Here is a 12,952-nt window from a genome sequence, read left to right as displayed (position 1 = left end):
TTGAACACTTTTTATAAAAAAATCTTTTGGGATTTCAGGTATAAAAATTTCTTATTATTATTTTTCAAGCACATGTATTATAAAAATGTTAAAAGTAACTAAAAAAAATTAGGATTCAAATTTCTAAAATTATTTTTAATTATTTTTCTAATTTTAAAAAGTAAAATTTTAGAAAATAATAGTTAAGGATTAATTTAAAAAAATAACAAATTATTTGATTGGTTAAAAAATTAATTATTTAAAATCTCCCAAATTATTGGGTGCACGGTAGGAACTCTCCTTATAACTATTTTCCTCCTCTTTTCTCTCCATAATATGTGCTCCAATAATCCAATCCCATTTTTTATTTTTGAAACAGATCCAATCCCATTTATTTTCTTGTAGTAATAATAAACTTGATCCCTAATAAGTAAAACGACAGAAATGATTTGTGACCGACAATTTTGTCATTGTAATCAAAACAATGTACCATATATTTGTCCTTGTTTAGTTGTTTTGGTACACTCGGATGCCGCGAGATTTATAAGAACCACCGCAAGTATTCGAAGATTAGGAATCAAGCTGTCCTTTCTAACCGAATAATAAGAATCAGAAAAAAAAAGGACTTGTTGTCGTCAACAGACATTTTAATATATCAAAGATCTTAGGACACATACATTCATATTCACATACCAGAAAGAAAACAACTCAAACAAACAAGGTAATCCATGTAGTTGCCTCCCGTTCTTCCTCCTATTTTGAAACATTCTCTCCTTCTCTCTCCTCCACCACATTTTAGGGAACACCCACGCTTCTTTCTGCGACCCTCATAGCTGTTTTTTATTTTTGGGGTTGTTTATTTGCTGGTTTCGTTTTGTTTTTTTGTGGCTTTACCCTTCAAAATCGCTCCTTTACCAAAAATTTGAGCGATGAATTGTTGGGATCAGGTTCCTGTTGGCATCTCAGAGTTGGTGATGACAACCTCCGCAATGCTCATTGCATCAAAAGCCAAAAGCCTTTGATTCTTAGAAAAGCTAAAAAGGTATCCACACACACACACACACCGACCCCCTTTTTTTTTGGGGGCCATAAAAAAGGTCAATTTTTCCGTCTGTGGCTTTTCTCTAATTTAGCGTAATTCTTAATCTGTTTTTGCTTGTTTCGTTTGATGCTTCAGCTGGCCGTTTCGTGGTTGCTGCTATCAAGGTTTGTGCTTTGCCGGATACCTCTTTTTTTTCACCATAATTTTTTTTATTTTTTCTGGTTCGTTGGTCTTGGTCGTCGAATAGTGTGAATTGGGTCGTTTTCTGATAGCTATACTTTTCTTTATTCCTGTACTATTTTCTCAAGGGAACATAGTCAATAAAACAAATGTTTGGCGAGAGAAAATTCTGAGTTTGAATCACGGAAAGTCAATTTCGTAGACATGATATAATGTAGAGAAGAAGGCACGCTCTTTTGAGGGTGCTCCGTGCTCCTATCAGTTTCAATATTTATTAAATTTCAAATTTTTTTTTGCTAATTAGAATTTTCTTGCTGCTTATATAATTGTTTTAACATCGTTGGGGTTGTACAAAAAATTGGTTTTGGAATTTGAAGTTGTGAGTGCTGAAGATGGATTCGGAAGGCGAGGGTGTTAGGACACCAAAGATGGGAGTGGAAGCAGAAGGGGCTCTGAATTCAAAGATGAAAGGTGCTGGAAACGTGAGCAGTAAGGATATGATTTTCAGAGCTGATAAGATTGATCTCAAGAGTTTGGATGCACAGCTGGAAAAGCACTTGAGCAGGGTTTGGTCGAGGAGCATTGAGACTAAACGGCCTAGAGAAGAGTGGGAGATTGATTTGGCCAAATTGGATCTGCGATATGTTGTGGCTCATGGGGCATATGGTACTGTATACAGGGGTACATATGATACCCAAGACGTTGCAGGTATTTACACTTCATTTAGATATGTTGTGTTCTTCACTTTTATTCTGTTTGATTTTATTTATCTTATAAAGTGAGTGAATAGAGATTGAATATGCCATTCAGTATCATTAAATACTGAAATGTTCTGCATCGGTTCTAGTTTCTGACAAAATTGGCTGGTTTCCTCATACCCTGTGAATCTGGATTTTAAAATTTTTCTTAAATCGATCATATAGGCTTTGCTATAATATTATTATTTACATCTTTGCCTGAGTTTGAGGATGTTGTGTGTGCGAGAGCATAGCTTCAGCTTAGTGTTGAATAAAAATGACCAATGTTATGTGATGTCCTTCTGTTATGATTTGAGTTACAATTGTTCTTAGAACAAGGTATGTTTTGGCAATTTTTTTCTCCATGTCATTATATGGTGGTCTATTGACACATCCAGTTTTTTAGCAAGAAGTTAAATGTCGAAAGATGTGTTTTAAAGCCCCCTTGCTGGTTGGCTGAAAATATGAAACTAGTGGATGTGTCAAAACTAAAGCTTATAGAATTTTTAGAAGTAGTGGATTTCCTTAGATCTTATCAAACTTAAATATTTACTCCTCATATTCACTTTATGTCAAACTGCATCTTTATTAATGTTTATAATAAATTTATGGTATGGGGAATATAGCAGTGTACTAATTCTATTATCTTTTTTGGTCTGTGAGAGTAGGACAGAACGAGAAATAATTTCTATAACTTTTGTATTGTCATCTTGAATTTTATAGTGAAAGTGTTGGACTGGGGTGAGGATGGTGTAGCTACTGCTGCTGAAACTGCTGCTTTGCGGGCATCTTTTAGGCAGGAGGTTGCTGTCTGGCAAAAACTTGACCATCCAAATGTGACAAAAGTAAAAACTCATAATCCTCAATCCCATTTATTTAAATTAATGACTGCTACTTCATATTTTAACAAAGTTGAAGAAAGAAGTGGCTGTTACTGATAGCACACCACTGTTAGTTATATCATTTTTGCATGCTTAGATTTCTGTTCTCGTTATCTGTTTAAAAGGAAATATAAATTAAGTTCATAGTTCTGCACAGCAATTTTGATTAGATGAATAACTTTTTCAGATTAGTTATTGTTTTGCATTCATTTTTGCAACAGTTTGTTGGAGCTTCAATGGGTACTTCAAATCTTAAGATTCCGCCAAAAAACCCTATGAATGCCGACGAAGAGTCCCTTCCTTCTAGGGCATGCTGTGTTATTGTTGAGTTTGTCTCTGGTGGGACACTAAAGCAATATTTGTTTAAAAGTAGGAGGAGGAAACTTGCTTATAAGATTGTGATTCAGCTGGCTTTGGACCTTGCTAGGGGGTATGTCCCATTTTTAACATCTCTACAATTACCAACTGCATATCTTCTACTAATATAAATAATTTGTTTTCCCCAATATGTGCAGTCTTAATTATCTACATTCAAAGAAGATTGTTCACCGAGACGTTAAGACAGAGAATATGTTACTAGATACTAGTCGGAATCTAAAAATAGCTGATTTTGGAGTTGCTCGGGTTGAAGCTATGAATCCAAGTGACATGACTGGTGAAACTGGAACCCTAGGATATATGGCTCCAGAGGTAAGTGTTTCCATGGGATCGCCTCCCTATTCTATTAGTCCTTTATTATTTCAAATACAACTTGCAACCTTTCAAGTTACTTTGGTATAATGGGAATACAAAGGTTTGGACCTGTGACCTCATAAAAATTATGTAAACCCCTCAGCACTAGCCCAATTCTAGTGGCTTATGGTGCTATTTCTATTACTATTTGTGTGCATACATTCAGGGTTGTTCTGAAACAGTCACTTCCAGTTATTAACTTTAATCTTAAGATCACGCCACATGTAGGTTCTGGATGGAAAACCTTACAACAGGAGATGTGATGTCTATAGCTTTGGCATTTGCTTGTGGGAAATTTATTGCTGTGATATGCCTTATCCAGATCTAAGCTTTGCTGACGTGTCATCTGCAGTTGTTCGCCAGGTCAGTTCACGCGACAAACTATTCATATATGGAAACACACTTCCATATCATGTTTGCCTATATGTTGCCCATGATACATACATGAATTTTGTGTTCTTGCACAGAATTTACGACCAGATATTCCGAGATGTTGTCCAAGCGCCTTGGCAAATATCATGCGGAAATGCTGGGATGCAAATCCAAACAAGCGTCCAGAAATGGAAGAGGTGGTGAGGATGCTGGAAGCACTTGATACTAGCAAAGGTGGTGGTATGATACCTGAAGATCAGAGTTCAGGTTGCTTTTGTTTTGCCCCAACCCGTGGTCCCTAATCCGTGAACCCAACATAACATCATTTTGTTGCGTGTTCAAGAGATTATATCAAGCACTGCAACTGGCAATTGATATTTTATGGTTTTGCCAGTTCACAGCTCAATTTCCTTTCCTTATGGCCAGAATATTGTGAAAACAAAGGAAGGGAATTGTATTTTATTTTTTAAATTTTTGGCTAAAGGAGCGATTTCATTGCTTCTTACATATTGTATCTAGTACTGAAAACTGGTTTCTTTTGAGCATGAAAATGGGTTATTAATTATAATCTCTAATCAAAGTTTCCCCTAATACTAACTACTACTACTTGTGCCTGGCTGGCTAACTAGAGTAATAGTATTATTTTGAGTACTGAGTTTACTTTGGTTGTTTGTCCCTGCTTCGGTGAGCAACTTAAACTGAATTGAAGTCCGAATAGGATATGGTATTTCTAATCTGTCTCTAGACATGGTATCTCAATTTTTTAATAAAATTTTGAGAAGTTTTTAATAAATAAGATAAAGATAAAACATGCTTGGAGTCTATAATACCATTGGCCACAAAGGAATAAGGAAAAGAGGGGTGAAGAGGTAAAAATAGTCTCTCCTTCAACATACTTAGCCAAATATCAAGTAATTTTTTTTTTTAAAAAAAACTGTTTGTATTTAGAAAAACCCAGAATGATTGAATTGAAAACCGATCGAGATAACCCGCACTGTACTTGGCATAATATGAACCAAAAATAATGGGCACGTAAATTTAGTAATTAGTTTATGGAAATGATAGCAGTACTTTGTTAATATTTTTCTTAATGTCAAGCTGTAAGATTTTTAATTTTATGTTTATTTTGGCCATTAAACAATAACTATGGAGTTATAGGCCAGTTTGTTTAAACGTTAATAATATGTTTTTTTTAAAAGTGTTTTCGTTTTTTAAAAAATAATTAAATAACCGATATAATTTGCTTCTTGAAAAAGTAAAAAATATTTTTTCAAATAAAAAACAGTTTATACAAACATATACAACAGGAGATGTGATGTCTAAGATTATGGCACTTCCTGAGGGTGTTCAAGTTCATGGGGCGGTTGTTAAGATGGGTTTGGAGGGAGATATCTTTGTCAGCAACTCTTTGATACATTTCTATGAGGAGTGCGGGAGAGTTGACTTGGGACGAAAGATGTTTGAAGGAATGCTTGAGAGAAATGTTGCGTCTTGGACTAGTTTGATCAATGGTTATGCTGGGAGGCTGTTTCTCTTTTCTTTCAAATGGTTGAGGCTGGTGTTGAACCCAATCCGGCTACCATGATCTGCGTTATATCTGCTTTTGCCAAGTTGAAAGATCTTGAATTGGGTAAGAAAGTGTGAGCTTATATCAGTGAGTTGGGTGTGGAACTTAACACACTCATGGTGAATGCACTGGTTGATATGTACATGAAATGTGGGGATATATGTGCTGCAAGGTGGATTTTTGATGAATGTACTGATAAGAATTTGGTTATGTACAATACTATCATGTCAAACTATGTGCAAGATGGGTGGGCTGGTGATGTGCTAGTAATATTGGATGAAATGCTGCAAAAAGGACCACGACCGGATAAGGTGACCATGTTATCTACTATTGCAGCTTGTGCACAGTTAGATGATCTTTCTGTTGGGGAGTCATCCCATACTTATGTCTTACAGAATGGACTTGAAGGTTGGGATAACATTTCCAATGCGATCATTGACTTGTACATGAAATGTGGCAAAAGAGAAGCAGCTTGCAAAGTTTTTGAGCATATGCCAAACAAGACGGTGGTGACTTGGAATTCGTTAATTGCAGGTTTGGTTAGAGATGGTGACATGGAATTAGCTTGGAGAGTCTTTGATGAGATGCTTGAGAGGGATCTTGTATCTTGGAACACTATGATCGGTGCATTGGTTCAAGTGAGCATGTTTGAGGAAGCAATTAAGCTATTCAGAGAGATGCACAACCAGGGGATTCAAGGAGATAGAGTGACAATGGTGGGCATTGCTTCTGCCTGTGGATATTTAGGAGCTCTTGATCTTGCCAAGTGGGTATGTACTTACATTGAGAAAAATGACATTCACTTGGACTTGCAGCTTGGCACAGCTTTGGTTGATATGTTTTCAAGATGTGGTGATCCCTCAAGTGCTATGCATGTTTTCAAAAGAATGAAAAAACGGGACGTGTCTGCCTGGACTGCTGCCGTCGGAGCTTTGGCAATGGAGGGAAATACAGAAGGGGCTATTGAGCTTTTTAATGAGATGCTTGAACAAAAGGTGAAACCAGATGATGTTGTTTTTGTGGCACTATTGACAGCATGTAGCCATGGGGGCTCTGTGGACCAAGGGAGGGAACTTTTTTGGTCAATGGAAAAAAGCCACGGAGTACATCCTCAGATTGTCCACTATGGATGTATGGTTGATTTGATGAGTCGAGCTGGGCTGCTGGAAGAAGCTGTTGATCTCATACAAACTATGCCAATAGAACCTAATGATGTTGTGTGGGGATCTCTGCTAGCAGCTTACAAAAATGTTGAATTGGCACATTATGCAGCTGCAAAGTTAACACAATTGGCCCCTGAAAGAGTTGGGATTCATGTGCTGTTATCTAACATATATGCATCAGCTGGAAAATGGACTGATGTAGCAAGAGTAAGGTTGCAAATGAAGAAGAAAGGGGTCCAGAAAGTTCCTGGATCAAGCTCAATAGAGGTTCACGGTTTGATTCACGAGTTCACCTCAGGTGATGAATCACACACAGAGAACACCCAGATTGGATTAATGCTTGAGGAAATAAACTGCAGGCTAAGCGAGGCAGGGTATGTTTCTGATAGAACCAATGTCTTACTCGATGTTGATGAGCAGGAGAAAGAGCATATGCTCAGAAGACATAGTGCGAAACTAGCCATGGCTTATGGATTAATCACTACTGATCAAGGTATACCCATACGGGTAGTAAAAAATCTTCGAATGTGTTCTGATTGTCATTCATTTGCAAAATTAGTGTCAAAACTATACGATAGGGAAATTACAGTTAGAGACAATAAAAGGTATCATTTTTTCAAGGAAGGGTTCTGTGCTTGTAGAGATTATTGGTAATAGATTTATTAGTATTTAGGAGGGAACTTCTTACCTCTGGTTTACAAATCAACTTTACTCTTGGCAATTCAAGTTAACATCTACTATTGGGCTTCTATTTTTTTTCTTAAAACAAACAGAAGGGTAAGACACCAAACAATACTGGAATCACTCGGAAGACAGGTACTCCAAAATCATCGGCTGAAATCAAAGGACTTCATTTTTGTTATAAATTGTGCAAGAAGGAAATGTTGATTTGTTCAACCCTATTGAAAAAGAAAATGTGTAAAAAGTAGAGCAATAAATTACACGAAAAGGGAAGGAAACCAAACAATCCTAAGGGCATGACTCCCCAAAGTCACAAAGTTACTATTAACTTGTCTGACATAGCGACGAAGCAAATACACCAAGGCATTCTTCTAAGTATCATTATCTCATCTACCATGCTTAGCCACACTTGGCCAACGTTAGAGTATTAGATATCACCTCAATTCAAGTGACTATATCTTTTAGGTCACCTCAGATCAAATACTTAATAGATATCCCAAAAGCGCTAGCATCAAGCGAAGGTCACCACGTTATAGAAGTCAAATTCCCGCTTACAAGATGTATTTTGCCTTGAACATTATGCGTACGGACTGGTAATTTTCAAGCCAAAAAAAAAAGTGGCATCAAATTTGATTTAAGTCTCCGCCGTAAGCAACATTTTGTCAACTTTCCGTTGAATAAAATGTGTTGACAAAATTATACTTTTAACTTAATAATATTAAATGAGAAAAATCATCTTTTTTTTTAAATAACTACACATCTATAAATAATTTTGATTAACAGTATTCAAACAACATTCATTATGATAAAATTATTACTCAAATAAATGAGTCCAAACACAAATAAATTCAACCACTCGCTTCTTTTACTAAAATCAATTTTACAAATAAAGTTTACAGATTCTAATCAAAACACATACATCTATCTGTTTGTTTTAAATTCTGCATGCAAGGAAGTATGGATTTCCTTTGTTAAACGCTATTGAAAAATGTGTAAACGAGGGTTTGCGGTGACTTAAATATCACGAGTCCTGGCCTCCAGGAGATGAGTAGACATACTGAGATGCAGCCATGTATAAAGCGGAAAATAGCCAAAACCAGGAAAAAAGTAAGGGAAGTATCAAGGAAGTCGTTCCATTTTTGCTTTACGAAAAGGACAACATAACCGAAACTATTTGCAGGATACAGCACAAAGCCTCAAAACTAAATGGCTTCATTTTCATGATGTATGCTCTAATGTTGGGAAAATGGAATCAACAAAACCATTGTACATTGGGTCCACCTTCCACAGACTAGCAAGATGAAAATGCGATGATGTTTGCCGATGGATTTCTTCAATGAGCCAGATGGTGGCCTCAGCTTTGTGTGGATGAACTATGTTGTCCAAGGGCTTGTATTCATCCTCACTGCCAATTCTCAACTGATCCCATTGCTTGAGGAGAATATTGGTGAGGTAATGCAGAGGCTGTCCGTATATCTGCTTCATGGATCTGCCTAATCCCATCCATGAGGTAAATGGGATCATAGTGCCTCGATGATTTGGGATTGGGATCTGCTTCATGTAATCCTGATACATTTCTGCCCGCCTGATGAGTGCATCTGCGTGCAAGCATGACCCTTAAAGTAAGTGCATGCATAAGAATAGCAAGCACACAAGATTAAGGAAGACACATACAAGCTATCTACAAACCAAAGTACAAACGAGTTCAGGCCACAGTATTAATAAGAAGTTTATCCAAATGATAACAGCAATGAGTTACAAGCTAAGGATCCTGAAAGAGAATGAGGCAAAGGTATCCCATTTCCAATGTAACTCGAAATAAAAATAAAAATAAAAATTCAAACAGTGTTTTCTTAGCTGATATGCTTAAAAGCAACTGTCAAAATAAATATTTTGAGCAAAACAAGGTGACAAAAAAAAAGGATTCTCTTATTCAAAGTTAAATACATCATACATGTTATTGACATTATAAAACAAAATTGACCTGTCACTAACAATTAACATTGAATAAGAACGAAACAATATGCTTTAAAACAGAACTACAAATCACAGATAGAGTTCAACATTGTGACCATTTAACCATTTAAAATCATGCCTCTGATTACACTGATCTGAGAATGGAAAAAAAATGCAATAAGAAGCCATAAAACAGAACCACAAAACCATCCATACAGATACATTTGTGTCATCAATCATTAATCTTAGATTCTAGAATATTGATCTATCTATCTATCCCTATAGGGCAAGGCAATACATAGCGGAAGATTAATAATTCAATTCGCATAAGATTTATAAATAAGTAATTAAAGTGAATATACCTTGGGACTTGGTATCTATGGGGGAGTTAGGGATAGTTAGGGGGTTGGGACGAAGGGAGTTTGGAGAAGAAGAAGAAGAAGAGACATCAATTTGATTTTCCCATGGAAATGACCTCTTCATCGCGAACCAGGATCTTGGTCCTGCTCAACAGATGAATATTAATTAATTAAATTGAATGAAACAAAAACCCTACAAGTGAAGTGGGGGAAGCAAGCACCCAAATTGAATCGGGGGTTATTGATGCATCCAAGTGCACTGCACACTGCACACTGCACACTGCAAACCCTCACGCACTCGATTCCCCTGCGTTTACGAACACCACTACTCTAGTACTATTCTCACTTAAATGTCCGTTTGGAAGGAGTTTAAGCCAAAGTAAACAAATTTCAAAAGAAAAAAAAATAAAATAAGAGTAACAATTTTGTTTTGTTTGGTTGAAGAAAAAAAAATTACAAAGAATTTGACTTTAATAAGCAATAATTTTTTTTAAACTTTTCTCCATTTAAATTTTAAAATTTTCTTTTTTTCCTCTCTATCAAACATAAGATAACTTTAAAGGCATCATTGTTATTATCACTCAAAAGTTGATCTGAATAAAAATAATTTAATCTTTATAAATAGGATTTTAATTCAAATTTTATAAATAAAAAAATATAATTAAAAAGAGAAATTTCATTTTGTAAGTCAAAAAATTTAAATTTGATTTTAGTGACAAGTAATAAGTTAAAGTCAGATTCTTTTTAAACGACAACACAAATCAAATCATCCTCATTGTATTAAAGTTGCGTCAGGTCGATTAGGAAAAAATCGTTGTATTTATATTCTAAAAAGATTCAAATATGGCAAAGTGGCTCAATAATTTATGTGATAAAGTTTATTAATTTAGGTAGTATTTATCCAATATTTTATAAAATTTTCTTCTTCTTAAAAAGAGAGAATGTCAGCCAAACACTATTTAATCTACATCACTTTAATTTATTTAAGTTGTGGTATTTTGATCCTCCATTTGAGTCAGTTAATATATGTGAGTTAACAGACATTTTTGAAGTAAGAATGAATACTTAGTTAATCATTGTTTAAAATTTATTTAAATTGTGGTATTTTGATCCCATATGAGACAAAGAAGGATTTGAGTTTAATAGACATCCTCTGTAGTAAAAAAATTACTTTATTAGTCCATTTAAACATAAGTGTAATTTTAACTTTTAAAATAATTATTATAAAAATAAATGAATTTATCATATATAAAAATTTACAATAAAATAAAAATAGAAATGATGTTTAGAATATTAACACTTATAGAGACAGCAACAAACTTATCATACACAGTTGCGAGTGCATAACTTTTTTTTTTCTTCCTTCCTAAAGAACAGAAATGAAACCGTCCGTTTCCGTATTGAACGTAGCCCCCCAAAAATGCCGTCCAAGTTCCGATTCCTAAAACTCTTCACTCACCGTCTCTCTCCTAGAACCGCCGCCGCCAATGGCTCGCACCGCTTCCTATACGGCAACCCTCTCTGCACCATGGCGGAGTCCCCGGAGCTCCCTCCGTGGCTCAAGTTCTCCGACACCCCGACCCCTCCAGACGCTGACTCAGACGACAACTTCGTTATCCCTTCACTCGCTCACTGGGTCGACACCCACATGCTCACTACCAAGCCCAAAGTCCTCACGCAATCACCCAAGCAAGACAACCTCGACGAACTCGAAGCAGTAACCAAAGTTCTCCAAAAACGCTACCCTTCTCCCGAGTTAGCCGCTTTAGCACTCGATGGACTTAGTTTTCAGCCATCAAGCGGTTTGGTTTCGCAGGTTCTCAACAGATTCAGCAACGACTGGGTCCCAGCTTTGGGTTTTTTCAAATGGGCAAAATCTCTAACAGGTTACCGGCATTCCCCCGAACTCTACAACTTGATGGTTGACATCTTGGGAAAGTGCAGATCCTTTGATTCCATGTCGGAGTTGGTGGAGGAAATGGCAAGACTCGAAGGGTATGTCACACTGGAAACCATGACCAAGGTAATGAGGAGGCTTGCCAGGGCACGCAAGCATGAAGATGCTATTGAAGCATTTCGCAGAATGGAGAAGTTTGGTGTCAAGAAGGACACTGCAGCGTTGAATGTTCTCATTGATGCATTGGTGAAAGGAGACAGTGTTGAACATGCCCACAAGGTTGTTTTGGAGTTTAAGGGTTCGATACCTTTGAGTTCTCGTTCTTTCAATGTTTTGATGCATGGCTGGTGCAGAGCGAGGGACTTTGACAATGCAAGGAAAGCCATGGAGGACATGAAGGAACACGGGTTTGAGCCTGATGTTTTCTCGTACACTAATTTCATTGAAGCGTATGGCCACGAGAGAGATTTCCGCAAGGTTGATCAAGTTTTGGAGGAGATGAGGGAAAATGGGTGCCCCCCTAATGCTGTGACTTATACTAGTGTGATGCTTCATCTGGGGAAAGCAGGGCAACTGCGTAAAGCTTTGGAGGTTTATGAAAAAATGAAGAGTGATGGCTGTGTGGCTGACACTCCATTTTATAGCAGCATGATATTTATTCTTGGCAAAGCTGGGAGGTTAAAGGATGCTTGTGATGTGTTTGAGGATATGCCTAAGCAGGGGGTCGTGAGAGATGTGGTGACATACAACAGTATGATTTCTACTGCTTGTGCTCACTCGCGGGAAGAGACTGCTCTTAGGTTGCTTAAGGAAATGGAAGATGGGTCGTGCAAGCCGAATGTTGGGACTTACCATCGGTTGCTTAAGATGTGCTGCAAAAAGAAGAGAATGAAGGTGCTCAAGTTTTTGTTGGATCACATGTTCAAAAACAATATAAGCCCTGATTTGGCAACTTACTCGCTTTTGGTAAATGCTCTACGTAAAAGTGGAAAAGTTGAGGATGCTTACTCGTTTTTGGAGGAAATGGTCTTGCGGGGATTCACTCCGAAACCCAGCACGCTCAAGAAATTGGCTGGAGAGCTTGAGTCCAAGAGCATGTTAGAAGAGAAAGTGCGTGTTGAGGAATGGATGGACCGCTTTTCGCAGAATCCAATTCGGCCTGGCCTATTGGATCGGTCCGACCGGGATCCGGTGACCTAATCGATCCAGTTTCACTATTGAATTGATTATACAATTGACCCGGTCAGTTAGGTACCAATCTCGATTGAACCGATTCAACCCAACCAGTTTTATAAAAAGTTAAAAAAAAAATGGACCTCCTCTACGACTTCGTCTTGATGTCTTATTCCTATCAATTATTATTTTGGATTCTTGTCTTGATGTCTTATTCCTATCAATTATTATTT

General features: G+C 36.9%; 3 protein-coding genes and 1 pseudogene across 3 annotated transcripts; 3 read left to right on the top strand and 1 right to left on the bottom strand.

The window, feature by feature from the left end:
- The first annotated feature begins 539 nt into the window (after positions 1-539).
- On the top strand, positions 540-4,520 carry LOC114367579 (serine/threonine-protein kinase STY13-like). The gene is made up of 9 exons (XM_028324775.1): positions 540-700; positions 927-1,021; positions 1,157-1,185; positions 1,579-1,909; positions 2,662-2,783; positions 3,041-3,249; positions 3,335-3,509; positions 3,780-3,914; positions 4,019-4,520. Exons 4-9 carry the CDS (start codon positions 1,594-1,596, stop codon positions 4,223-4,225), a joined length of 1,164 nt encoding a protein of 387 aa, XP_028180576.1. The 5' UTR covers positions 540-700; positions 927-1,021; positions 1,157-1,185; positions 1,579-1,593; the 3' UTR covers positions 4,226-4,520.
- Positions 4,521-5,089: 569 nt separating this feature from the next.
- Positions 5,090-7,357, top strand: LOC114367568 (annotated as a pseudogene).
- A 925-nt stretch (positions 7,358-8,282) lies between these two features.
- LOC114367556 (protein RDM1-like) lies at positions 8,283-10,020 on the bottom strand. The gene is made up of 3 exons (XM_028324757.1): positions 9,871-10,020; positions 9,653-9,793; positions 8,283-8,932 (listed from the first exon to the last, which is right to left on the bottom strand). The coding sequence occupies exons 2-3, from the start codon at positions 9,771-9,773 to the stop codon at positions 8,553-8,555; spliced, it is 501 nt and encodes a 166-aa protein (XP_028180558.1). The 5' UTR covers positions 9,774-9,793; positions 9,871-10,020; the 3' UTR covers positions 8,283-8,552.
- Positions 10,021-10,970: 950 nt separating this feature from the next.
- LOC114367545 (pentatricopeptide repeat-containing protein At3g22670, mitochondrial-like) lies at positions 10,971-12,886 on the top strand. Its single transcript, XM_028324747.1, has one exon. It carries the CDS (start codon positions 11,070-11,072, stop codon positions 12,744-12,746), a length of 1,677 nt encoding a protein of 558 aa, XP_028180548.1. The 5' UTR covers positions 10,971-11,069; the 3' UTR covers positions 12,747-12,886.
- The last annotated feature ends 66 nt before the right edge of the window (positions 12,887-12,952 follow it).

Source organism: Glycine soja, chromosome 1 (assembly GCF_004193775.1).
Source record: "Glycine soja cultivar W05 chromosome 1, ASM419377v2, whole genome shotgun sequence".
In the NCBI taxonomy this organism is placed as follows: Eukaryota; Viridiplantae; Streptophyta; class Magnoliopsida; order Fabales; family Fabaceae; genus Glycine; species Glycine soja.
This window is presented reverse-complemented; position numbering and strand designations above follow the sequence as displayed.

What these genes read in the sequence shown, in the direction of transcription:
- LOC114367579 (XM_028324775.1), top strand. Translation starts at nt 1,594, where the DNA reads ATGGATTCGGAAGGCGAGGGTGTTAGGACACCAAAGATGGGAGTGGAA. An exon ending in TGATACCCAAGACGTTGCAG is followed by an intron (nt 1,910 to 2,661) that starts GTATTTACACTT and finishes TGAATTTTATAG; the next exon opens with TGAAAGTGTTGGACTGGGGT. An exon ending in ACCATCCAAATGTGACAAAA is followed by an intron (nt 2,784 to 3,040) that starts GTAAAAACTCAT and finishes TTTTTGCAACAG; the next exon opens with TTTGTTGGAGCTTCAATGGG.
- LOC114367556 (XM_028324757.1), bottom strand. Translation starts at nt 9,773, where the DNA reads ATGAAGAGGTCATTTCCATGGGAAAATCAAATTGATGTCTCTTCTTCT. An exon ending in CATAGATACCAAGTCCCAAG is followed by an intron (nt 8,933 to 9,652) that starts GTATATTCACTT and finishes GCTTGCACGCAG; the next exon opens with ATGCACTCATCAGGCGGGCA.
- LOC114367545 (XM_028324747.1), top strand. Translation starts at nt 11,070, where the DNA reads ATGCCGTCCAAGTTCCGATTCCTAAAACTCTTCACTCACCGTCTCTCT.